We start from the raw sequence: 26,729 nt of genomic DNA on the forward strand, positions 1-26,729 counted from the left end.
CCTCTAGAACCTAGGAAGATCAGAGTAAAGTCAACGGAAATCCATGTTTAAGAATGTGATGTTAGGAGGGAGAATGTTTTCCGGGACAAAAAAATCAGCAAGAGAAGGGTTTGGCAGTAGCCGATTACCTGTATTTTTTGGAAAACAGAGAGATAAAGGCAGAGAAGTAGATTTTCTGTTTCCTGGTTCATTCCCTAAATGACAGCAATAGCTGAGGCTAGACCAGGCCAAAACCTGGAGGCTGGAACTCCATCTGGGCTTTCCAGAAGGTGTGGCAGGTGCTGCCTGCCAGCGTGTGCGTTGGCAGGATGCTAGATCGAAAGCAGAGGCAGGAATCCAACCCAGTCTTCCCATTACTGGTTACAGGGGTCTCAAATGGCACCTCGGCCATTGTGGCAAATGCCTGACTCAATTGACAATGTAAATCTAACAATCGATAATTAAAGTTTAAACATGGCTTATGGCTGTGATTTCTGGGGTAGACTTGCTTGCATTTCCAGTTTTCTACAGTTAGCATGTGTTACTTTTGCATTGTTAGAAAAATAAAAAATTATTCTCTAGTGAAGTGTTCATAGGGCGGTAATCACATGGATGCAGAAGTTAGAGCAAGGCTAATTGGAGCAGGGTTGTTTAGAGTGTTCACTGTGTCCTAATTTCTGTTAGTGTGAGAACAGTTTCCTAAGTTAGAATATAATTGTTCAACTAAAAATCAAGTAACCAATAAGATAATAATGTAATTATTTATTAACAGAAAAAATACAAAGATGTACTATAAGGTAAACAAAGGAACTTTAAAAACATACCAAACCAATGTGGCATGATAGCCTAGTGGCTAAAGTCCTTGCCTTGAACACGTTGGGATCCCATATGGGCGCTGGTTCATATCCTAGTAGTTCCATTTCCCTTCCAGCTCCCTGCCTGTGGCCTGGGAAAGCAGTGGAGGACGACCCAAAGCCTTGGGACCCTGCACCTGTGTGGGAGACCTGGACAGATGTCCTAGCTTCAGATTTGCTCAGCTCTGGCCATTGTGCCCACTTGGGGAGTAAGCCAGCAGATGGATCTTTCTCTCTGTAAATCTCTCTTTCCAATAAAAATAAACGCATATTTAAAAAAAATACCAAAAGTGAGCCTACTTTTTCAACAAAACAGATGCATAGATATTTCAACAATTAAATACATAAACTGCCTTAGGTTTGATGGAGAAGTGAGGTCACAGTTGGTGCCCCTCAAGCTGGAGACAGACAAGTGCATACAGAGAGTCCCAACTTAATGAAGCAAAAATAAAAACTCCACGGCTTCCTTGCTTTGTGGAGGGGCACACTCTTATGAGGTTTGGGGGGTAGGGGGGCTTTTTCTCACAGAAAATATTAGGGGAAAAAAATCCATTTTGTCCTGGCAGAGGGAGTGGAAAAATTTGAAATATGCCACTGCATTCTAGTAAGGCCTGGCCTTGAGAGCCCAATCTGTTGGGGTTTTGCCAGAACCTGACTTACCAGGGGGAAGGAAATATCTAATTCTGGATCTTTTTAGCCATCTTATTCTCAAGCAGACAGAGAAAGAGAAAAAAAAATTAAGCTGACATGTATTGGTGAACTTCATGATCTACAGACACAAGGTCACCGAAAGAGCAAGACCTGCTGTAGGACCACAGGACACTGCCCCTCCCACACACCACTGCACCTGCTCACATAGATCCTTCTCCCCTGCTATAATTTGTCTGGACTTGAGCAAAAAAAATTACAACCTATACCAAAAGGCAGAAAGCAAAGCTCTGTTTAAGACACAAGCAGCAACAGAATGAGAGTCAGATATGACAAGGATGTTGGAATTTGCAGGCCAGGAAATTAAAATTAACAATGATTAACATACTACAGGGGTCAAGGGGGAAAGTAAATAAATGCATAAACAGGTGGATGGGGACTAGCGTTGTGGTACTACAGGATAAGCCTGTGTCTGTGTCTATGAATTCCAGTTCAAGTGGCTGCTCCACTTTCTATCTGGCTCCCTACTTTGGGTTCAGGAAAAGCATCAGAAAATGTCCTAGGTCTCTGGGTTCCTGTCACTCACGTGGGAGACATGGATGGAATTCCAGGCTCCTGACTTTGGCCTGGCCCAGCTAGAGCACATTGTGGCCATTTGGGGAGTGAACCAAGATATTCTCAATCAGTCTCTCTCTCTCTCTCTCTCTCTCTCTCTCTCTTTCTCTCTCTCTCTCCTTCTATCTGTAACTTTGCCTTTCAAATAAAATAAATACATCTTTAAAGAAAAACCAGGTGGATGTTGTAAGCAGGCAGAAGCTCTCTAGCAATTTTTTGAGCGCTAGAGATGAGTAGCAGTCACAGAAACGAAGAATGCCTCTGATGGACTCATTAGGCGACTCAACATATTGAGGAAAGACAACAGAATCTTTGAAAAGCAGAAAACAAAGTTGGGGAGGGGGAGGCAGAGCCTGGAAAACAGAGCAGAATATGTAAGAAATGTGGAAAAGTCACAAAAACTGTGTCACATGCATAATGGGAATCCCAAAAGAAGAAAGAGATAAAGTAAGAGAAGCAATGTTGAAGTGATAATGACCGAAGATTTTTCCAAATTAATGTCAGGGGTCAAACCCCAAATCCAGGAAGGGCAGAGGTCACTAAGATGTGTATGTTACACATGATTGCTTGTAAGCATATCATACTAAGACTACAGAAAGTTGAAGAAAAGAATCCTATATGTCAGAAAACACCTCGTGTATAGACCTGAGCAGGTAACCATGTTTTGCCTTTGTGGTTACAGCGACCAGCTGAGGGAAGATTCTTCATCAGCTGGGACAGACGTTCTCTGGGTAGGGATACACGTGTTTATTCTGAGAGGTCTGCAGGATAACCAGTTGTTCCTGTAAAGAGGACGAAGAGGATGGGCAATGCACGTTGAGTCACCGCTTTTAGATGTGACTTTTGAGTGAAGGTTTGAATTGTAGCTGCTCCACTTCCAACTAATACATCTTGAAAGAAGCTGAAGCATGTGGGCTCCTGTGAGCCACATGGGAGCTGTGGTTGTGTTCCAGGTTCTGGCCTTTCCCTGGAGTTGTCAACCTTTGGAGATGGATCCAGTGGATAGAAAATCTGTCTCTCCCCCTCTCTCTGTCACTCTGCCTTTCAATAATGAGAATAATGAAATAAATAGGGAATCAAGATGACAGAATAGGGCAAGGACACGTTTAAACGGACAGAGAAACATTTAATCAGGATGAAGCGGAGAGGACACATTCCACGAAATAGGAGAGGACAGAACAACAGCAGAGGGGTACCTGGAGACTGACAGACACAGGAAAGTAGCGCATACAACGGTGTGGTGTTGCAGTGACTGATAATCCAGCAGCATTCAGCTAATGGCAATCTGAACTCCAACAGCAACAGGGTGGGAAGCGACTTTCACTGGGAGCTTGGGAGGTGAATCCAGACAAAGAACTGTCCATCCTGTTGGTCCGTTTGATTCGACCAGGAGCAGAGACAGAGTATCAGATCCCAGACGGACAGTGCGAGAACAGGGTGGATTTCACAGCCCAGTCAGCCCCCTAGAGCTGCATTGGGTACCATTTTGCATAAGGAGGCAAAGGAAAGGGAAAGGACTGAGCATGCGCTGGGCGGGGAGTGAACTCATTTTTGGCTAAGTGAACAGTAGCGACTGGCATTCTACAGGTTCTACCCAAGACAGGTCTGGGTAGCCCTCAGACCTGATGACCAGCAGATCAAGAACTCTAGTAGTGATTCGTCAGGCGCCATTTTGTACACTGTGGCAATAGCTTTGGGACTGTAGGGGACAACAATGAACTGTGCATGTGCTGAGCTCGCGAGAACTCACTGAGTTCCATGGATTGCACTGGTCATGCAGGAAAATAATACCGACTGTGGTATTGTATGGGTCAAAATAGGTCCGTGTGGCACCCAGATCTAACGTCCAACAGGTTCAGACAAGGTCAGTGCCACCAACAACCTAACTATATAGGACACCTGGTGTCTCTCTAATCCTGGGACCTGCTGTAACCGGAAGTGGGAGAAAGGTTGTACAGACAACAGTGCAATCTCAGCATGGTATCACAGGAGGTGGAGACTGGTGAGCAGGAGTTGGGGCTACAGAATTCTTGGTGGAAATCTAACTTCAGAACCCAGACCTGGAATCCCTAGAGGGAGTGGTATAAATGGCTGCAAGCAAAGAGGCATGTACCAACTGCAATAAGTAAAAACACATAGGAGACCTGTGGGTGACACAGCTTAGAAACTTACCCCAAGGAGAAGAATCTGATAACCAGAAGTACAATGATCAAGAGCAAAAGAAGAAGACACAAAGGCAAAATGAATATTACTGAAGACTCCCCCGCAAAGGAGCAAAACCCTATGCCATTCTCAGAGCTAACTGAGGAAGATATCGAGAAAATGGGGGACACAGAATCCATAAGACTCATTATAAAGCTTCTGATCAACGATGAGAAGCACATAAAAGAGTTCAAACAATTTAAGGAAGCAATAAAGCAAATCAAGGCTGATATATCAGAAATTGAGAACACAGTAGAACAAATTAAAAGTACAGTGGAGAGTCTCCAAAATAGAATGAAGCAAGCAGAAGAAAGAATCTCAGAATTGGAAGATATTTCCTGTCACCAGGAGGAAGCAAACAAAAAGCTGGAAGCAGAGCTGAGTCAGGCCCAAAAAAGTATTCAAGAACTGAAAGACACTATTAAGAGGCCAAATGTAAGAGTTATGGGAGTCCCGGAAGGTGCAGAAAGAGAAACTGGTTTTACAAATATATTTAATGAAATAATAAGGGAAAATTTCCCTAATCGAGAGAAAGAATTGGGAAACAAGATCCAGGAGGGGCACAGAACTCGCAACAGGCTTGACCAAAAGCAATCTTCACCAAGACACACAATCATCAAGGTCTCTTCAATTGAACATAAGGAAAAGATCCTACATGCGCATGTGAAAAAAATCAACTGTCATATAAAGGAATGCCAATTAAACTCACAGGAGATCTCTCACAGGAAACTCTACAGGCAAGAGGAGAATGGAGTGACATATTCCAGATTCTAAAAGAAAAAAAATTGACAGCCAAGGATAACGTATTTAGCAAAGCTTTCTTTTGTCTTTGAAAATGAAATAAAATTCTTCCACAGTAAAGAAAACTTACAAGAATTTGTCTCTTCCAGACCTTCCCTACTAATGATACTTCAAGATGTTCTCTTGACAGAGAAGAGGAATAGCACCAAACAAACCAAAGGCAAACAGGAAGAATATCCCTGTAAAATGACAACAGAAGACTAAACCAAAGAATAACCCACTCTTAAAATGACAGGACCAAAGTACCACTCATACATATTAACCCTGAATGTAAATGGCTTAAGCTCAATCAAACATCACAGATTAGTAGACTGGATCAAAAACCAAAACTCATCTATTTATTGTCTATTAGACACATTTCACCAACAAAGATCAGCGGAAACTATATTGCATGGGTTTTGATGTTTTGGTTAGTTTCATCTCTTCAAAACACTTTCTTCTGATTCAATCATTCAACGACTCATAGATCACAGAGTAGCATCATTTTCTTCAAGAAGGTTCTTGATTTTCATTTCTTTAGCTACATGTTAGTGATTTACTAGCATGTTATTTAACCTCATGGTGTTGTTAATTTCTTTTTTCTTCCTGATGTTGATTTTGTTTTGTGGCTTTTCATTTAAGGGGATGAATAGTAGCTGTGTAATGGAGACTGTCATATCTATTAGCATGTCATTTAACTTTATGGCAATGTAATTTTCTTTTTTCTTCCTATTGTTGATTTTGTATCATGCCTTTTCATTTACGGGGATGAACAGTAACTGTGAAACGGAGACTAACATCCAGATGTGAGGATACAATGTAGTATGCATTTCTACTTCCAGACAAAGATGGACTTACAATGAAACTGTCTACCATATCTTGACAATAGGATTCTGGACTTCCCGCCATTGTCCATGCCCCCAATGATGGACTGGACATATGACTGTGTATGAAGAACTATACTTTAGTAATGATATAGAGGAACTAGGCAAGGGGGGCAGGGAATTGGGGCTGGGATTAGGGGAAATACCAGGAGCCTATGGAACTGTATCATAAAATGATAATAATAAAAATAAAATGTAAAAAAGATGTGGAAGGAAAAAAGAAAGAAACATTACAAAACCACCAAGCATGTATTTTATTCTGCATGCAATACACACTATGTTGAAGATAAGTGAAATGAAAGACAGTGGTGATGCAAAGAGCAGGAAGGCTGGATTAGGATTATTCTCATGGTAAGATATAATCCATGAGGCATCATAGTGTTATTTAAAAGCTATGCTTAGGTTAGTTGGTATATTACAAACTCTAGGGAAACCACTAAAAACATAAAACATAAAACATAAAACATAAAACAGCAGCAACAACAAAAAACCAAGTATGGCTAATATGCCATGGAACAGAAAATGGAGTTGTAAGTCATGTTAATTTAAAACACGATGCTAGGTTAAAAGGTAAGAACGGAAAGCAAATATAGTAACAAAGAACAAGACCAACAAATAAGGTGTTGATCCAACTACCAAATCCAGCTACTAAATAATGACTTTGAATACAGATGACGTAAACGCACCAATTTAAAAGGCAAAGATTGGGGGGCTAGCCTTGTAGCAGCAGTGGGTAAAGCCACTGCCTGTGGCGCTGGAATCCTGTATGGGCAGTGGTTCATTACCTGGCTGCTCCATTGTTGATCTAGTTTCCTGGCAATGGCATGGGAAAAGTACTGGGAGTGGGTACAAGCCACTTGGGCCCTTGCCACCCACTTGGGAGACCCAGAGGAAGTGCCTGGTTCCCCAATGCTGGCTGTTGCAGGCATCCAAGGAGTAAAACGGCAGGTGGAAGATCTTTCTCTCACTTTTCCTTTGTAACTTTGTTTTTCAGATAATGAAATCTTTAAAAAAAAAATGACAAATGTCGGAGTGGATAAAAGTAGATGTCATGTGCCATAAAACTATTTTAAATAGAAAGACAGCTCGTCAGCATTCACATGGGATGCTGGCATGGCAGGTTAACCCACTGTGTCACTGTGTCACGATGCTGCTACTGTCAGAAGAGACACCTTCTGCTAGTTATCTTTTGCATTGCTCGGTATTTTCTCAACTCCTGCTTTGATTATTACCCCTTCAGAGACAAAAATTTAGATTTACTCATTTATGAAACATTGAGCTTTCTGTGAGTAATAAGGCCGAACAAAGTGTCATTCTTCTGAGGATGTGGAGATAGGAACATCAACAGGCAAGTGTAAGTCATGTGCTGAATCCAGCGAGAGAGCAATGAGTTTGGTGTGCTAGGGGAGTCGGGAGGAACGGCACTCGGGAACAACAGGGAAGGTGAGCAAAGACTCTCCCCCAAGAGAATAAACTGAGTTGGGTAAATTGGTGCTTTTGGCTGCAAGGAACGGAACACTCAACTTAAACATGACTGAATGTGCGAAGTCATTTATTGTTCACCGAGCTCTTGCCTCTGGGCCGGCGTACTCCAGGCTGGTTCAGCAACTCAGTGGTGTCATCAGAAACAGGGGTTTTTTCCTATCTTTTCCTTCTGGAAATCTTGATTTTTACCATGATTATCTCATATTATCTTAGTATATCTCAAGGTTGCAAAAGATGGCAGTAGGTCCAGCAAGGCAGGAAAAGGGGAGAAATTTCTGTTCTAGTCACTGCTGTTGGAAATGGCAAGTGAAGGAACTTGGGAGTGGAGGTTTTCATTTTTTCTACCTGTAGTCATTTTATTCTGGATAAAATCTATCAATGTTTTAAAATAAGAATCAGTATAATATATAATCTTACTATGGCAAAGAAAAATCCTATGGTTTTCTTCGAACTCAGTAGATGTAGAAAAATATTGGGTATTAGTATTGTTTCATAAAAATAATATACATATTTATCTATAGTAGAATGAGAAGTAATACGTTGCTTTGTCTCACAGAAATAATGAGAAAGAAGCAGGGCAGAAAAGATCAAATATATCTGATTCGATTTTGATGAAGTTCAAAATAGGCAAGATTATTCACAATGATATTCTCAATAGTATTTGTCTTGAAATGAAGAATATTAAAAGGCAGGGGGCATTAGGAAGATTACTGTGATTCTTTTCTTAAAATCTACTTGTAGGGCCTGAGGCAGTAGCCTGGTGGCTGAAGTCCTTGCCTTGCACACATTGGGATCCCATATGGGCACCGGTTCTAGTTCCAGCTGCTCCACTTCCCATCCAGCTCCCTGCTTGTGGCCTGGGAAAGCAGTGGAGGACGGCCCAAAGCCTCGGGACCCTGCATGCATGTGGGAGGCCTGGAGAAAAATCCTGGCTCCTGGCTTCAGATTGGCTCAGCTCCAGCTGTTGTGGCCACTTGGGGAGTAAATGAGAGAACAGAAGATTTTTCTCTCCATCTTTCCTTCTCTCTGTGAATCTGCCTTTTCAATAAAAGAAATAGATCATCTAAAAAATTTTTTCCCCTTTCTTATTGGATCGGTTTCAACTGAATTTTGAGTTTACTTTATAAGTTCTGAATACAACTCCATTATTTTAGAATGTTTTGCAGGCTTTTTATTTTTTTTAAAGATTTATTCATTTGCATTGGAAAGATAGATTTGCAGAGAGAAGGAGAGACAGAGAAAAAGATCTTCCACTTGATGATTCACTCCCTAAATGGCTGTAAGAGCCAGAACTGAGTTGATCCAAAGCCAGGATGCTGGGACTGGCACTCATGTGGGATCCTGGCACTTGCAGGTGGAAGACTCACCAACTGAGCCTTCGCACTAGGCTCTGATTTGCAGACACTTTATCCCATTCTATATATGCCGTTTTGTTTTCTTGGCAATATGTGAAGAATGTGAGGTTTTATTTTGGGGTTTAATTGTTCATTTGCTTTTGAGAAGATGAAACAAAAGTAGCAGTATTTGGCCGGCCCTGGATCTGTGCCGTGGTTATTCAGGATATTCAGCATCCTTGATCAAGGTTCTGTTTGCTGTATCACGTGGCTTAGTTACAGTGTCTACTATACAACAAGTAACCAATAGTAAGCCTTTGTGAAAGGAAAGAATGCAGAACCAGAGAAGAAGCAGGTGACACAGCAGGCACCAATCTTCCTGAAACACGCTATCTAAAACCAGGAAAACGATCAGTGCTGGGATAATGTTAGTTACACACTGCCAGAACGCATAGAAGGCGTAGATAAGGCAGCTCAGGAGTGACTGCTCTAGCTGGGGGTTGGGAGGAGAGGGCAAGCATGCGAGTGGCAGGAGGAGTGGCAGGAGGAGTGGCAGGGCTCAGGCAGGCTCTTAATGTACCACCCTCCCCACTGCCAAGATGCCCAAGGTGATTGAAGGGACAGTGAAGGAAGAGCTGAAGAGATGGGCTGTTGGTTAACGCGGATCCTGCAGAAGTGCAAGCAGAGTCCCTGTTGGCAGCCAGGAAGGATCTCATTGGACAAAACTGTCCAAACAAAAGAGAGGAGAGCACGGATGCAAGCAGCCGGAGGTGGCTAACCAGGAGACTCAAGATTGGCCTGCCGAAAGCTGATACACTAAAAGCAAAGTGAGTTCAGTCTCTGATAATGTGAAAGAGAAAGAGGCCAAGTCTAACCAACATCACACACTGCGTCTTACCAGGCTTCCACTTGTACAAAGATTGTTTACTTACTTGAAAGTCAGAGCCACAGAGAGCCGGTTCATCTCCAAATGGCTGCAATATCTGGGGCTGGGCCAGATTTAAGCAAGAATCCAGAGTTCTGGGTCTTCTCCAGATTTGGGCCATCTTCTAACTGCTTTTCTAGGTGTATTAGTGAGACTGGAAATGGAACAGCCAAGACTCAAACTAGCACCCAAATGCGATGCTGGTGTTATAGGCAGCAGCGAAATCTGTACTGGATTGAAGAGGAATATATATATATATATATTATAAATATAAGAGGAATATATATATTCCATATATATATATAAAGATTTATTTATTTATTCTTATTAGAAAAGCAGACATACAGAGAGAAGAGATAGAGAGGAAGATCTTCTGTCTGATGGTTCACTCCCCAGGTGGCCACAATGGCTGGAGCTGAGCCAATCCAAAGCCAGGAGCCTCTTCTGGGTCTCCCATGCAGGTGCAGGGTCCCAAGGCCCTGGGCTGTCCTCACTGCCTTCTCAGGCCACAAGAAGGGAGCTGGATGGGAAGTGGAGCTGCCGGAATTAGAACCGGTGCCCATATGGGATCCCGGCGCACCCGAGGCAAGGACTTTAACTGCTAGGCTATCACGCTGGGACTCTGCTTGAGAAACATTTTTAAAAAGGAGGAAAGTTAGTCTCATTCCATTTTTAAAGTGTAAATGATTTTTTTTTCTTTTTTTTTTTTTTATTGTTGCTTACACTGTATTATGTAGTACAGTTTTATAGGCGCTGGGGATTCCCCCCACCCCTCCCCATACCCCTCCCCCCATGGTGGATTCCTCCACCTTGCTGCATAACCATAGTTCAAGTTCAGTTGAGATTCATTGCTTGCAAACACATGGCTAGCATAAAGTTCAGCGTCTTATTGTCCAGATAAGTTCAGTGGCCTCCTGGGGAGACCTTCTATGGTCTGAAGATAGGTCTAACAGAGTAAAGATCCGGTCGGTTAAAAGCCCCAACAAGGCCTCAGTATCAATATACAACATTATGGAATTAATTGACATAGTATTGGGTAAACAATATGTTAAAAATAATGCAAGTTCCATTCTTCGAAACATCTGGGTTGAGACAGCATCAATGACACGTTCAAAAAATAACAAACAACCAAACAATAAATTACAGGTTAAATCAAGGCAAACATGTGGTATCTAATCTTTTGGGATTCACTCATTTCCCTTAGCATTATAGTTTCCAGTTGTGCCCATTTAGCCACAAAGAACTGCATTTTGTTTTTTTTAATAGCTGAGTAGTATTCCATGGAGTAGATGAACCAAAGCTTTCTTATCCAATCTTCTATTGATGGGCATTTCGGTTGCTTCCATGTTTTTGCAATTACTGATTGTGCTGCAATGAACATAGGGATGCATGTTGGTTTGTCGTAAAACAGGTGTTTTGGATATATTCCTAGGAGTGCTATTGCTGGGTCATATGGCATGCAGATTCCGAGTTGTTTGAGTGTTCTCCAGACTGATTTCCATAAAGGCTGTACCAATTTGCAGCTCCACCAGCAGTGGAGTAGGGTTCCCTTTTCCCCGCATCCTCGCCAGCAAGCGTCGTTGGTGTTCTTGTTTATGTGGGCCAATCTTACTGGTGTTAGGTGGTACCTCATCGATGTTTTAATTTGGATTTCCCTTATTGCTAGGGAGCTGGAACATTTTTTCATATGTTTGTTTGCCATTTGGACTTGTTCCTTTGTGAAATGTTTGCCCATTTCCCTTGCCCATTTCTTGAGTGGCTTGTTTGTTTTGGTTTTTTGGTTGTTTTGAAGTTCTTTGTATATCCTGGAAATTAGCCCCCTATCGCCTATATCGTGTGCAAAGATCTTCTCCCACTCTGTGGGTTGCTTTTTTACTTTGTTGATTGTTTCCCTTGCTGTACAGAAGCTTCTTAGTTTGATGAGGTCCCATTTGTTTATTCTGTTCTCAACTGCTATTGCTTTTGGTGTCCTTCTTAGAAAGTCGGAACCTACTCCTAGGTCTTGCAGTGTATTTCCTACATTTTCTTGCAAGAGTTTGAAGGTTTCTGGATGTAGGTTTAGGTCTTTTATCCATGTAGATTGGATCTTAGTGTATGGTGATAGATGTGGGTCTATCCTTTTGTTTCTACAGGCTATCAGCCAGTTGTCCCAACAACATTTACTAAAGAGGCCTTCCCACTTGCTTGAGCTATCATTGGTCTTTTTGTCAAAGATTAATTGGCTGTATTTGTGTGGGTTCCCTTTTGGTGCTTCTATTCTATTCCATTGATCTTCTTTTCTGTCTTTGTGCCAGTACCAGGCTGTTTTGATAACCACTGCTCTATAGTATGTCCAGAGGTCCGGGATTGTGATTCCCCCTGCTAACCTCTTATTTTTCAGGATGGTTCTAGCTATTCGTGGTTTTTTGTGTTTCCAGATGAACTTTTGAATCATTGTATCCAGTTCCGTGAAGAATGTTTTGGGCAATTTGATTGGAATTGCGTTGAAAATGTATATTGCTTGTGGTAGTATAGACATTTTAATGATATTGATTTTGCCTATCCAGGAGCACGGGATGTTATTCCATCTTTTGAGGTCTTGTTCAATTTCCTTTTTAAATAGTTTGTAGTTTTCTTCGAATAGGTCTCCTACGCTTTTGGTTAGATTTATTCCCAAATACTTCATACTTCTCTCTGCTATTTTGAATGGTATCCTGTTGGTTAGATCTTCTTCCATCTTGGTGTTATTTGCGTACACTATGGCTGTTGAAGTGTAAATGATTTTAAGATGTAGAAATCGCTTACTGATTGCTTATTTTTTGGTACAATCAGAAAACAGTGGGATATTGAATTATAGGAAGCATTAACCATCTTGGGTGACTAGATGATAGTGTTTTTTTTTAATTATTATTTTATTTTACATAGAGGAAAGGAAATATAGAAGAAAGTTCTACAGAAGGAAGTTCACTCTTCAAATGGCTGCAATGGCCAGAGCTGAGCTGGTCTGAACCAGAGCTTATTGCCAGCCCCCCATGCAGATGCACTGGACCGTCCTCTGCTGCTTTCCCAGACCATAAAGAGAGAGCTGGAGAGGGGGTGAAGCAGCTGGGACACGAAGCGGCACCCAAACTGGAGAGGGGGTGAAGCAGCTGGGACATGAAGTGGCACCCTTACGGGATGCTGGCACTTAGAGTTAAAAGATTCCTTTACTATGCCACCACATCGGCCCCAGTGGAGTTATTTTTGTATCCTACCATACAGGGAACACTATATAGAAATTTGGAGTTACAATTGTACATTCGATCTGCTTTGACTGCTTTCAATTACTTCTCCCTTGTTCAGTAGAATTGTTCCCACGGAAAACCACTCTTTGTTGACGTGTCAGACAATTGTATCTCTGGTGTGGGGTAGTTTTCTCAGTAACTTTAATGACATGCTGTGTTAAGTGTACGTATACAGTATGAAACAAGACTGATGGGGTTTATGCGACAGCAGCATTAGAAGATGCTGGTCCATGATGTCCTGTTAGGGAAGCGTTGCCTCCAGATTTAAAGCTGAACAGTCACAGGAATGACTTTTGGGGAAAAAAAAAAGATAATTTATGGCTTTTTAGATTTGTAGTATGGTAACAGCTGTGTACAGGTGGAAATGTCTATATAGTGATGCTTAATACAAAAAAAAAAGCTCGATTATGAATGTGCTGAGACATGAAGTACGGTAAGAAGAACTCAGTTTGCTCCTGAACTTCTACAAAGTAAAACAAGTATCATGCTTTTTAGGGTGAAGATTTTGAAGAGATACTAGTGAGGTTAAAAGGAAAAAGAAGAGCAAGCAGTGATTGGTCCACAGAGCTTAACATTTTAAGATGTCTTCAAAAATCGGTATGTACTGTTTATTCTGCTTCTGGTGAATATACTTGTGGGTTTTTTTGGTGCTAGCAAAATTTAGAGATTTTGATTTGCCTGATTCTTTCGTATAGTATCTTGAAATTTTTCACTTCAGCAACATTTCCTGCTCTGAACATTTCCAGGCACCGATGTTCCAATTGAGCAGTCTTTTAACAGAGATGTGTGGTAGCATGGCAAAATGGAGGAGATCCAATGGAACGGCTGACAAGTTCAAAACAGGACAATTAATAACAATTTCCAAGGAGAGATACTAGATCAAGAATTATAAAGTAATTGACTCCTGCACTCAGAGAATGTTTACCCCTCCGCTCCAAAAGCCCCCTGGGCCACTGTGACTTGAAAGTCCAAGAAGATCCAGGCCAGATACCACAGCTGACAAATGTGGACAGCAGGTGACGTGCTGGCTTCCCACTCTGACAGCAGGAACAAAGGCTTGGCTGCTCCTCTGTAGCAAACTGGCAACCTCAAAATGTCTGGCCAAAGAAAACTCTAGTGTTTTTCATATACTACAGACATAGGCAGATATGCGGCGGTGTCATCAGAGATGGTGTGGGGTAGTCATGGATTCTGTTCAGCATGGCTGCCTAAGTGTGTAACCACAACACAGCAGCTGGGAGGGAGTAAATATAATCAGAAATGTGCTTACCTAGATCAAGACGACTGCAAGTGAAATCCCATCACAACGCTCCCCACAGAGCTCATCAAAGTGCTTTATGCACAAATGTCAATCCCATGGGAGATTTACTTATTGTTATCGGGAAGTCAGATTTGCAGACAGAAGAACAGACAAAGATCTTCCAGCCACTGGTTCACTCACCAAGTGGTCGTAATGGCTGGAGCTGAGCTGATTGAGGTCAATGGAATTCGGGAATGGGAAGCCACATCATCCCCTTACCTGTTCTCTGTGAGTCTCTTCCGTCCAGCCTGGGACACTCCATATAACGTAAGTGAGTTTTGGCCTAGATGTGACAATTGTGACAGCTGCTTTGAAGGTCATATTACTGAACTATAATGTGGACAAACACATTCCACTCATACCTCTCTGGTTCTTGCAGTAACTTCCCTAGAGGTGGAATTCGAAGTGGCCCTTTGGAGCGTTCGATCTAGAGTCTTAGAATGATGTCTGGCCTTTGCATTTGCTTTATATTATTCAAGGTGACGTCATCAGGCCTAGGGTGAGTAACCCTAACAGACATATGCCGAATTTGTCTGTGTTATTTTCTGGATGACGAATCTAATTTCACACCAGACACTTTTGGGAAAGTCAGGTTAGAGAGAAGCAAGGCAGAGGACTAAAGGCCTAGTTCGTTACGCAGGTGCTTCCAACACTTCACTTACCGTGACTTCAGGGAGGCAAGAGATTTTCTGAAGGTGGACTGGATGTCTAACTGGAGCAGCCTGGGAATGTCCGGAAACCCACCCAGCTTGGCCCACAGCAAACTCACTGGTGTCTTCTCTACGATTGGGTAGCTTGAGGAGGACAGATCAGCATTCCAGATGGATCTCAGCTGGTCTTCTTGTTGTCTATAGAATCAGAGAAGCACTAAGTGGGAGCACACGGCTCTTCTAAGCTCCACGGACAGTCAAAACGCACGAGTTTTATTCTCTCCACATTTCTTCCCCTCTACCTGCTCCTCTAATGCCCTGCTCTTGCATTGCCACGTAGCAGCAACACCTGCTTTGACAGGTGGCTGAAAAAGCAGCATTTGCTGAAATGGTTATCAAAGCTGCATTCCTATAGCTTCACTTAGAAATTTATATTACGACTACCTTCTTAGCCTCATGGAATACGTAGAGCATGCATTCTTTCCCTTCCTTTCCACAGTTCCTGCAAGAATTAATGTTCTTTATTATGCATCCTCAGAACAATCTGTTTCTTAGGAAAAATTTTTTTCAAAGAAAAGGAACTTAACAAACAGTAAATAAAACTGTTGGCAAATCACCTAAGAAAAGTAATACTCCCTTAGACTCTGCGCTGTTCCATAACTGTGGGGGAAGTCTTGTGCAGAGAAAGCAGCATTCGATCTCAAACATCTAATCAACACAGTGTCAGTATTTCCACCACATACCTGATTTTCTTGTCGTATAGTTTGTCTTTTTCTATTGGCAGCTCTTGGAGTGGCTGTTTAAAAAGTTCAGCAGAGGCAGGGGTCTCCTTTTTGCTAGGAATCAACAGGATTGGTCGGCTAAGATTCAATTTATACATCTCTCGAAGCTAAAAAATTAAATCAGAAAAATTAAGTTCTAAGAGCAAAGGGGTGTCTTCTTTTTTAAAATTTATTATTTTTAAAAAGTGATCTTACTTAGTTGATTAGGGTACAAAGGGTCAAGGGTTACAGGGTGAAAGTGGGTAATACCATTGTTTCCACACTAATATTCTTTCCCTGTATCTGGGATCAGGGGAGAAACAAAGGGAAAAGCCCCACCCAGCCTCCCACCCATCCCCGACCCCCAACGGGAGGTGCGCTCCAAGGGCCCTGCTCAAGCAGTACTGATAGTTCAACAGTTCTGAATTGCTGCCACTCTTGCCATTCCAATCGCGATGAAACCTATTCAGGATCCACTGGCTGACACAGTCTCTTCATGGTTGGGGTTCTGAGATCAGCAGTTCAGTTGGAGGGATCTCCAATGAAACTTCATCTGAGATGATCCCAGACCTGATTCTTGTGTGAATTTGCCAGTACAGGGTCTGGCAGAGTCCGTGGGGGCGTCTTCTGTGTTTGCCCTGGACTGAATTGTGACTGCTTCTTTCCCATAAATCCTCAGGTCCTCTTTTCCTTCTGCCTCTAACATGCTTCACTTCAGAGGGGGCAGCTATGGCATGTTAAAACCTTAATCCTACTGAAGCTCTGATGCCAGCTGTGGCTACGAGACTTTGAGTTGATTGGCTAATCTATCTGCACCTGTTTGATCTTCATTTTAGAAATGGTTTAGGAACACACGCCAATTTGTTAACATCATACAAAGCAATAATATATATGGAGTATGAACTGCAAGGCACCCTGTGGATATAACGATACTTGACATTTACTGAACACATACCGAATGACAGACACAGATAAACGCCTTCTAGACGTCAGCTCATCTGGGGTTTATAACTGCCATCTGAGGTGGGTATTATTATCTTGCCTTACACACGGAGGGACAATGTTGGGGAGGGGGTTGTGGAGCATCAAGTTAAGCTACTACTCAGGGCATTCACTTCCAATACTAGGGTACCATACGCTTTCTCTTCGGATTGTATAAATCCTTCGCCTTTTACAATATTAGGGCGCCAGAGAAAGTCTAACTTTGCTTTGAAATCCTCTTTCCTGCTAACGTAACCTGGGAAAACAGCAGAAATGGTTCAAGTACTTGAGTCCCTGCTACTCATACGAGAGATCAAGATGGAATTCTTGGCTCCTTTCACAGCCGTGTTGAGGTTGTGAAAATTTAATGCATCCAGGTACCGTAGTCAGTGTGTGGCGAAAGTGATTTGCACCCAATATGCTAGCAGAGCCCATCTTAACCATCACACTGATTCAGTGTAAGATATTTGTTCCTATCTGCTCCCTTACCCTTGGCGCTTTTTTACTCTCCTTCCTTAATATGTCAATATATTCTTATTTAGGGGATGGCAATGTGGCAGAACAAGGAAAACCACTGCTTTTGATGCTGGCATCCCGTGTGGATGCTGGTCCAAGTCCTGGCTGCTCCATGTCTAATCCAACTTGCTGCTAATGGCCCGGGAAAGCAGAAGGTGGCTAGGCTCTTTGAACTCACACTACCCATATGGGAGATCCCAATGAACCTCCTGGCTCCTGGTTTTCTCTTGGTTCAGGGCTGGGCATTGCAGCCACATGGGGAGTAAACCAGTGGGTGGACGATCCTTCCCTGTGCCCCTCAACTCTTTTAAAATTAAAGATCTTAAAAAAAAAACCCCAATACATTCATGATCTGACTTCCCTAGCCGCAGGCCCTCACTCACCCTCTGATTTGCCCCTGACATTGTGGTTCCTGTTAGAATGGCTCACGACACCATGGACCATTTAGATGAGATAGGGAGAGTCTCTGAAGCTAAGATAGGCAAGCCCTGTGCCTCTAATCAGCAGGAAGTAGCTGTGGAAGATAGGATGAATCTGCATGCTGCAGCAATCCTTCAGATCAAGAGTGAGAACTCTCTGAGAAGTAATAAAATGGCAATGAACTGAAAGCCACACCTTCCCTGTCCTGTGTAATCTCATCTGCCTACCTGTCAATCAAATGACCCTTTCCTCATGATGCATTTCTCCTCATCTAGGTCTTGGGGGTGGTGTCATGCAACCACTCCCCTTTCAGGCTCTTACACCTGGCAACTGGCATGGGTGCTCTCTCTCCCCTCCCACAGATACAGGATGCAAAACAGAGAGGAAGAGAGACAGAGAGGAAGATCTTCCGTCTGATGATTCACTCCCCAAGTGGCTGCAACGGCCGGTGCTGCACCGATCCGAAGCCAGGAGCGAGGAATTCCTCCAGATCCCCCACGCAGGTGCAGGGTCCCGAGGCTTTGGGCCGTCCTCGGCTGCTTTCCCAGGCCACAAGCAGGGAGTTGGATGGGAAGTGGAGCTGCCATGCCCACATGGCGTCCCGGAGTGTTCAAGGCGAGGACTTTAGCCACTAGGCCACGGCGCTGGGCCCAAACATTGCTCTCAACATTGCTCTCTTTACCACCTTTCTCCTCTGGCCCACTCTATGTCTGAACGCGGCTCAAGTATGTCTGTCACTTCTTTACGTTTTAAATACAATTTTAAAAGATCTTTTGAAGAGAAGAATGGCTCATGTTACTTCTAACCCATCTTTCCTTGCCTCATGCACATTGGCTATATTTGCCAAACCAAAAATGGAGGACTTCCTCCTGCCCCAAACAGAGCTATAGGTCCTAGTGCAATAGCCTACTGGCTCAAAGCCTTGGGACCCTGCACCCACATGGGGTAGATCAGAAGAGGCTTCTGGCTTTGGATCAGCTCAGCTCTGGCCATTGCGGCTACTAGGGAATTGAATCAATGGACGGAAGCTCTTCCTTGGTGTATATCTGACTTTCCAATAAAAATAAATCTTTAATAATAATAATAATAATAATAGCAATAATAATAATAATAATACATGGGGAAGGCTGAGAACTTTGGGTCAATACGCCACCCCTGCTCCCTGGTTGTGGGGGTGCTGCAGATTGCCTGGGGCTGGGGTCCTGGAGATGTGTTGGAGTGGGAATGGTCTAGGGCATGTTTGGCAAGGAAGGAATGACTTCTGGGGCCTTCCATGGACCAGGCCACTGCACTTGCAGGTAGGCAAGGGAGCTGCGATGGAGTGTCTTGGGGGTGGAGAGCTTGTCTGAGTCAGGCTAAAGTATCAGCCAACATGGGAGACATGGGCAGGCCCCAAAACATCACCCACCACCTTCTGGTGCTTGTAAAAGCTGGGGCTGAGGGGGCATTCCCGGGTTGGTTAAGGCCGCAGTACCCACCTGCAGTGTTGGAGCAGGAACTTGGCCATGCCAAGCAGTCTGCGGCATCCACCAGAATGTGAGAAACCTGGATGGGGGCAGATTCTGTTGGCGATGTGTGGGCTGGCCTCTGTGTGGTTGTGGCACCCACAAGAGCTGGGGCCAGGCTGGACTACAGAACTTATCTGAAAGAAGCTCACCTGACACTTGCAAAATCTAGAGCTGGGAGAGGGCAGGATGGGGCTAGGCTGCAGCACCCAGTGGCACATGCAAAGATTGGGACTTAGGGTAGACAGTGCCTGGCAGGGCTGCTGCTCCTGCTGGAGAGCATGAGATTCAGGGCTGGGAACTTGGGGAACTCACTCATTAAGCTGCAGCTCCCACTCTGGGGCTAGTGCAGCGAGTGTGGGGAGCTCTAGAGCCAGTGCTGGGAGCAGGCCAGGCCAAGAAAGTCTGCAGCATTTGTCAGTGTTTGTGTGGGCTGGGCCTAGACACAGACAGGTCAGGCTGAGAGCCAAGCCCAGCTGTGCAAGGCTGTAGCACCCTTGGCATGCATGTGGACAGGGTCTGGGGATGGCCCAGACTGGGCTATGCTGAAGCACCTGCTGGCAATCATGAGAGCCAGGATGGGTGTGGGACAGGCTAGGCTGTAGCACCCATCAGTAAGAGTTGGAATAGATGCAGGCTGGTTGGGTTATGCTGTAGTCTTCAGCAGTGACAGAACTAGGGGGCTGGACATGTCAGTCTGGGTAGCAGCACCCACTGGCACATATAAAAGCCACATAGGAGCAGGCCTGTTAAGGGAACTCCCCTTCAAGACACAGTTCCAGCTGGTGAGCACGAGAGCCAGGGTTGGGAGCAGGCTAGAACAGACTGGACTGCAGCTGTGCCTAAGGGCAGGAGAGAGTGGGTCAGTCCATAACACACAATGGAATGAGTGAGAGCCAGGATAGAGTGCAGGCCAGGCTGGGCTAGGCTGATACACCCACCAGTGAGAGCTGGGACAGGCTGGGATGAGCCAGGTTGTAGCATCTGTTGGTATCTTGAATGCCAAGACTGGGGGCGGGCTATCTCAGAATGGGCCATGACACATGCTGGCATGCGCAGGAGCCTTGACTGGGAGAGGGCCTGGTGGGGGGAACTTGGGCAAGTCCTTTGCTGGGCTGCTGCTCCCAACGGTAAGTGTGAGAACTGGGCCTAGAGGCAGGCTGGTCTGGGGGCAGGGCAGATTGGGCTAGGCTGCTGCACCCACTGGTGCACATGAGAGCCAGAAGGGGTGTGGACCAGCCAGCCTAGGCCATAGCACCAGCTAGCAAGTGCTGGACTGGGTGCAAGCTATGTCAGGCTGGATTGCTGTACTCTTGGCAGGTGTAAGATCCAGGGCTAGGAACATGTCTGTCAGGGGAATTGTGGGAATTCCCTTGCTAGGTTGTTCCTATTGCTGGTAAACATGAGAACCAGGGGCTGGGGACAGGTCAGGCTGGACAAGGTGGAAGCACCTGTCAGCATATATGAGGGCCAGGAGGTCTGGGGGTCAGTAAGGCTGAGCTAAGTTGTAGCACCCATGGGTGTACACAAGAGCCAGAAGGGCTAGGTTGCAGCAGAAGCTGATACGTGCAAAAACAAGGGCTGGGATAGGCCTGGTGAGGGTTACTGGGGGATTACCCTCACTAGGCCATGGTGCCCACTGGTATGTGTAAGGACCGGGTCGATGGCTGGCTGGCTGGCTGGCTGGCTGGCTGGGCTGCAGCACCCACTGGTTTGTGTGAGATATGTGGCTGTGGAGTGGAACTGACCAGGCAGCTCTCTTTTATGCATTGGCTGGTGCAGGCGACAGAATGAACCTGACTCTGTACTGGCTGGCACACACAAGAGTCAAGTCTGAGCTCACCCCAAGTATGTTGGGGAGACGCCCAAGCTGGACCACTGGACGCAGACCCTGGCTACAGGGAGCATAATGGGATATGTGGCCCAATCTTGGAGTCTGTGTACTGGGACGGGCCTCCTCAGTTGCTGATGCCTGTGCAGTGGACAGCATGTGCAGATGTACATGGGGGCCATGATGGGCAGGTCATCTAGGCCAGCGAGGAATGTCAATTGCCTCTTCAGAGGATGGAAAGCAGAAGAGGTCGGACACTTCTCCTGGCCAAGTTTTGCAGCGTGTTCCTCGCTCTGTGACTACGCCAAGGTGGACTTTGTCAACCCATAGACCTTGGAAAGATTTGCTCTATCCCAGAGTGACGAAACCGACATTGTCTCAGGGCTATTGAAACCACTCCAGTAACATCCTTGGAATGTTCTTCCCCACATTGGGGTCTCCAAGGCATCATCAAAGGACCATCTGCCCATTCCCAAGTGCGGATGTGGTTTGATAGCAAGGAGTGGTTCTCTTTCCCGCCTCCCCATGTGGACACAGGAGGTAAAAAAAATAAACCAAAACTGAAAGATGTGTCTCACTCATTCCCTCTGTGCCTGAACCTCCCCTCCGTGGTCGGAGGCCCACATGTGCATACATCCCTCTCAGTTATGTAAACAATACTAAAAGGAAGAAAAAGAACGATATGGAAAATGATGTTTAATCTCAGCTCCCTCATTTTTTGGAAGGCTGATGTTACCCCAAAAAGCAGAGGGCTGGTTGCCTGAGAAGGGGCTCTGGGACATAATGGGTGAACGTCAGAGTTGAAAACAATCATCTGTGCCTTGTGCTGTAGAAACAAGCCATCTCCTTTTCTTGTAAGGTCATGAGAGTAAACCTAACCTGTTGATTGTCTGACTTTCAAAGAAAGATACTCACGCAGAGCTAGGGGACAGTGACTTCAGGAGGTTTCACTGCTGTGGTCTGGTAGGTTGGCATTGATCGGGAAGGAGCTGAACATTTCTCAAACTGTCTCCGAGTCTCATTTTCCCCCTCTTACTCAGATATCCACTCAGTATTCCCACTGTCAGTCTAGCAGTGTCAGTGGTCCTGATATGGTAGCAGGTTGAAAGATACGTCCACCCAGAACCTGTGCATGAGTCCTTATTTGGAAAATGTCTTGCATATGTGATTAAATTAAGGATCTCAAGACAGGATCACACTGGATTCACCAGGATTTCATTGGATCTTAAATCCAATGACATGTCATGACCTATGAGACAAAAGACATAACGTATTCTGAAAACAAGGTCATTTGAAAGATGGAGGCAAAGAGGCTCCACGCCAAGGAATGCCCAGGGTTGCCAATGGCACTGTAGTTTAAGAGATTTTCTGCAGAGGGACTCAGTCCTGCAGCACTTTGGTTTTCCACATTCCTGGCTCCTAGAACTGTGAGAGCATACATTGTTTTCAACCATCAAGTCTGCTCATTTGTTATGACAGCCTAGAGAACTAACATATAAATGTCTCCCCAGGTTGGTGCGACTTCCAAAGCTTAGCATTTTGTTCTGTTGTTGTTGTTGACAAGACACCGAGAAAGAGGACAGTAGCTTACCTGGGTAAACAAGGGTGTCATTTTCCCCAGGCACTGGTTTCGTTTCTCCTCCAGGGACTTGAGCTTCTCGGCCCAGGCACGCATCATCTTCTTCTGATAGTCATCAATTCTGCTCAGCATGATGTGGAGGTTCCTGGCCTCATAACCTTTTCCTGTATTTTGTGTGGCTTTTATTTGATGAATGATGTTGTTTCTTGAAAATAAAATTAACAATTAGATGGCTATAGTTATTGAACTTACTCCAGCAAAACTGTCCTCCATTTCTCTCAGTTCTCTCACATCCCTTCCAAGTAGACATGGGGTGAGAGTGGGAACTTTTTTTCTAAATAAGATATGAATCTACTACCCTCTGTGAATAACCTTTGGGTAGTCTATATGACTACGGAAGTTTCATGAACTCTTTACAGCTTTTTTTTTTAGCATTAAAAAGCATTGCTTATTACTTGAATATGTTAAAATGCATGCTTATAATAAAACTGTCCTAGGGAATAAAATACTTGATTATAAAATTGCAATGCGATCCATCATGGGAGGAGGGCACGGAGAGAGGTTAGGGGAATCCCAGAGCCTATGAAACAGTGTCACAAAATGAAATGTAATCAATAAAAAATAAATAAATAAAAAATTGCAATGCAAGGGGCCAGCATTCTGAGATGTCAGCATTCCATAAAGGCACTGGTTCATGTCCTGGCTGCTCCACTTCCTTTCCAGATCCCTGATAACGGCCTGGGAAAAGCATCAGAAGATGGTCCATGTGTTTGGACCCCTGCCACCCTTGTGGGAGACCCAGATGAAGGTCCTGGCTTTAACCTGGCCCAGTCATGGCTACTAAGGCCATCTGGGGAGTATACCAGTCCCTCTCTGTGACTCTTGCAAAGAAATAAACCTTAAAAGGTGTCTTAAAAAGAATCGCAGATTGTAATCCACAAAGAATGTGTTTAATGTAATTAAGAGAATGATACTGTGTATGCTTCCAAAGTGTGTATAATCCAAATGGGGGATTAATGAATAAGCCGTGCTAAAAATTGAAACAAATGGCAAACAGAAATAAAACAATGCCATATGAGCAAACTGAAAAACAGTTCCCACAAGAGAAATAACTATTTTAAAATAAATGTTTTGAACACTTATATCCATTTTAATTGAAAGACAGAGATCTTCTGATTCACTTCACTAAATGCCAAAAGCAAGCACCGATGGACGAGGCCATGAGCCTACAGGAACTCAAGCCAGGTCTGCCACATGAGCAGGGACCCTGTGCTTGCGCCTCAATGCCAACGCTGATGCCAACAGAGACAGTTGAAAGGAAGGTGTCAAACTGCATCTTGAAGAAGAATCATGCAACTGCCTCTGTCTCTCTACCCATCTGGAACATGAATATGGACAAATTAACAGACTTTTTAAGTTCCATATTTAACAAATAGCAAATTTGGGACCTGTGTCTCTTCCCACAACCCCAGTGCAAGGCTTTCCCAGGGCGTGGGTCCTGATCGCCTGGATTAAGTGCTTGTTGGAAGTGCAGTCCCCAGGTGTCGCCCCGCACCTTTTGAAGCAATAGCTTGGCAATAGGAATCTTCATCTTCAACAAAATCTCAGGTAAATACCACCGAAAGTTTTAAAACCATTATACTAACCAACAGAAAAGAAGGGCATGAAGAATACACTGTGTACTATGAAAAGAAAGTGACAGCTGTGTTTTGGGAGATGGAATAATCCGGGACATCACAGGTGAATGAAGGAGCGAGACAATATGTGGTGGGGGAACAGAATGGAGGGATTTTGAAAGGTGTTAAAACATGTGTTTGTGGGGCCTGGCGCCGTGGCCTAGCGGCTAAAGTCCTCTCCTTGAACACACTGAAATCCCATATGAGTGCCAGTTCTAATCCCGGCAGCTCCACTTCCCATCCAGCTCCCTGCTTGTGGCCTGGGAAAGCAGTCGAGGACGGCCCAAAGCCTTGGGACCCTGTACCCGTGTGGGAGACCCAGAAGAGGTTCCTGGCTCCTGGCTTCAGATCAGCATAGCATTGGCCGTTGCGGCCACTTGGGGAGTGAACCAGTGGATGGAAGATCTTCCTCTCTGTCTCTCCTCCTCTCTGTATATCTGACTTTGTAATAAAAAAAAATAAAATAAATCTTACAAAAGAAAGAATTTGGATTTTATTTGGCAAGTTACAGAGAGCACCAAAGGTATTTTTCTCGATATGTATAAATTGTCAAATATATACCTGGTTTTTTTTCTTGGTATGCATTTTTCCCCATGAACTTTTTGAAGACTTATCCATAAACTACAAAAACTTTTGGGCACCAAAGAAAGCTTCTAACTCTATTTCCTATGAAATTTAGAAGTACCATTGTATGTATGTGTATAGTATGTATTATACAGTGAAACTATTAAATTTTAGCTGAATTTTTTGTTTGAGAAACACCACCTGGGAAGTGTTCCTGGCTCCTGGCTTTGGATCGGCCCAGCACCGGCCGTTGTGCTCACTTGGAGAGTGAATCATCGGACGGCAGATCTTCTTCTCTGTCTCTCCTCCTCTTTGTATATCTGACTTTGTAATCATAATAATAATAAAAGGTTTCAATATAAACTTATTTAAGCTTCCTGCTTCAAGGCCATGTAATATGTAGTATAGTGTGTACAGTATGAGCTTTGAAAGTGGGTTTTAAATATTCAATTATACTGCCTTCTAACAGTTACCTTAGGGTATAAGTGAACATTCTGGACCCCGTTTCTCATCCATGGTTCAAATTGTAATAATGTATCTAGAGTCCCTACTTATTGTAAATGCTTTGTAACGCTATGTAGGTGACCAAATCTGAGTATTTATTTTCATGTAGATTGCCCATGTTTCCTCAAGCAATTCTAGGGTAGGCCAATTTGATCCTCTTACAAAAATTTGTTTTAATCTTTTTTGAGAGAGAGAGATTGTTAGGCAGATGGAGCCGGTGCTTCAACCCTCAAATGCCTGCGTGGTGGGACTGGACTGGGGCAAAACCCAGTGCTCTAACCTCAATTCAGGTCCCCGCACCGAGGAAAAGGAGCTGAATTGCTTGCTCACGTGCATCCCAGGGTGCACCTTAACAGGAAGGTGGAGTTAGGAGCCAGAGCAGGTGCTGAGCCCAAGTACTCCAACATGAGATGCTAACGCCCTAAGTGTTACACTAATGCTCACCCCATGCTTCCTTTAGCCTGTGGATTTTTATTATTTGAGGAGTACAGAGATTCTACTTTTTAATGAAAGAGTCTTCGACCTTCCCCTTTTTAAGTAGGAGTCACTAAGTTGGGTTACCATGATGGATGACAGCAAATATCAGACCAATCATTCCTCTTTCAGCCTCACATTCGCTCGAGGTCCTGGGTGGATGCTCTCAGGGCCCAACTCAAGCCCTTACACGCGCAAGCCTCACTGATGGTAAATCTCGCTTCCACATGAATGGCATTTTACTTCGCCAGTCAAGAATTCTTCAATTTTTCTCCGTTATGCACAGAATGAATCACATGTTCCTTGGCGTGGCATTTAGGATTCTCTTCTGTCTTTCCAGTCATGCTTCTTGCCACATTTTGCTTTTGTGTGTGTGTGTTATTTTTTATTCTTTCTGTTCTACCAGCAGAAGTAGCAGCAGTTTACACCTTCACATACATGCAGCATACATGCACACACTGCTTCTTTCTTACGTTGCTCTGTTACATTCTGACTTCTGTAACACTGACTTTTCCTGGTTCTCTGAGACACTGTTCGTGTGTTCAAACCCCAAGAAATGTCACCTGACTCTAACTTTTCCTCAGTTCACTTCTATGTGCTTTGGGCATTTTCCACCATTGCTCTTTCCGTGTGATGACCTACAGTCCTCTATGCATTCCCAGCTGTCTGAGTGCGCTTCCGCGGCTTGTCCAAAGGCAAGCGTCTGACCTGTCTTTGCATCTTTCTATGCTTTGCCACAAGGAGTGGATATTCAAAGAGCGTTGATGAACTTGCTGATCTTGCTCAGTCACAACAACATTGAATTCCTTTGAGGACTTTATCCCCGATGGATGATAATGAAACATCTCATTATGATTTGATTTTCTGAAGTTCACATCCTCCCAGTCGTTCCTTTTCAGATACAGTTCCCAATTGTGCAAGAATACAACTGTCCCTATATTTTCAATTTTTAGATATCGAGACAGAGAGAGAGAGAGGATGTGGCAGGGAGAGCCCCTC

The 26,729-nt window shown here is 44.1% G+C and overlaps 1 protein-coding gene across 1 annotated transcript in view; it reads right to left on the bottom strand.

Moving 5' to 3' along the window:
- Positions 1 to 14,927: 14,927 nt before the first annotated feature.
- FAM186A (family with sequence similarity 186 member A) overlaps positions 14,928 to 26,729 on the bottom strand; it is a 37,519-nt gene continuing 25,717 nt past the window's right edge. The window contains exons 9-11 of the mRNA XM_040977713.1: positions 22,525 to 22,717; positions 15,663 to 15,808; positions 14,928 to 15,117 (exon numbers count right to left, since the gene is read on the bottom strand). Of these exons, the coding sequence (XP_040833647.1) occupies positions 14,928 to 15,117; positions 15,663 to 15,808; positions 22,525 to 22,717 (529 nt within the window). The remainder of the gene's footprint in view (positions 15,118 to 15,662; positions 15,809 to 22,524; positions 22,718 to 26,729) is intronic.

Source organism: Ochotona curzoniae, unplaced genomic scaffold (assembly GCF_017591425.1).
Source record: "Ochotona curzoniae isolate NIBS_2020 unplaced genomic scaffold, NIBS_Ocur_1.0 contig_1014, whole genome shotgun sequence".
In the NCBI taxonomy this organism is placed as follows: domain Eukaryota; kingdom Metazoa; phylum Chordata; class Mammalia; order Lagomorpha; family Ochotonidae; genus Ochotona; species Ochotona curzoniae.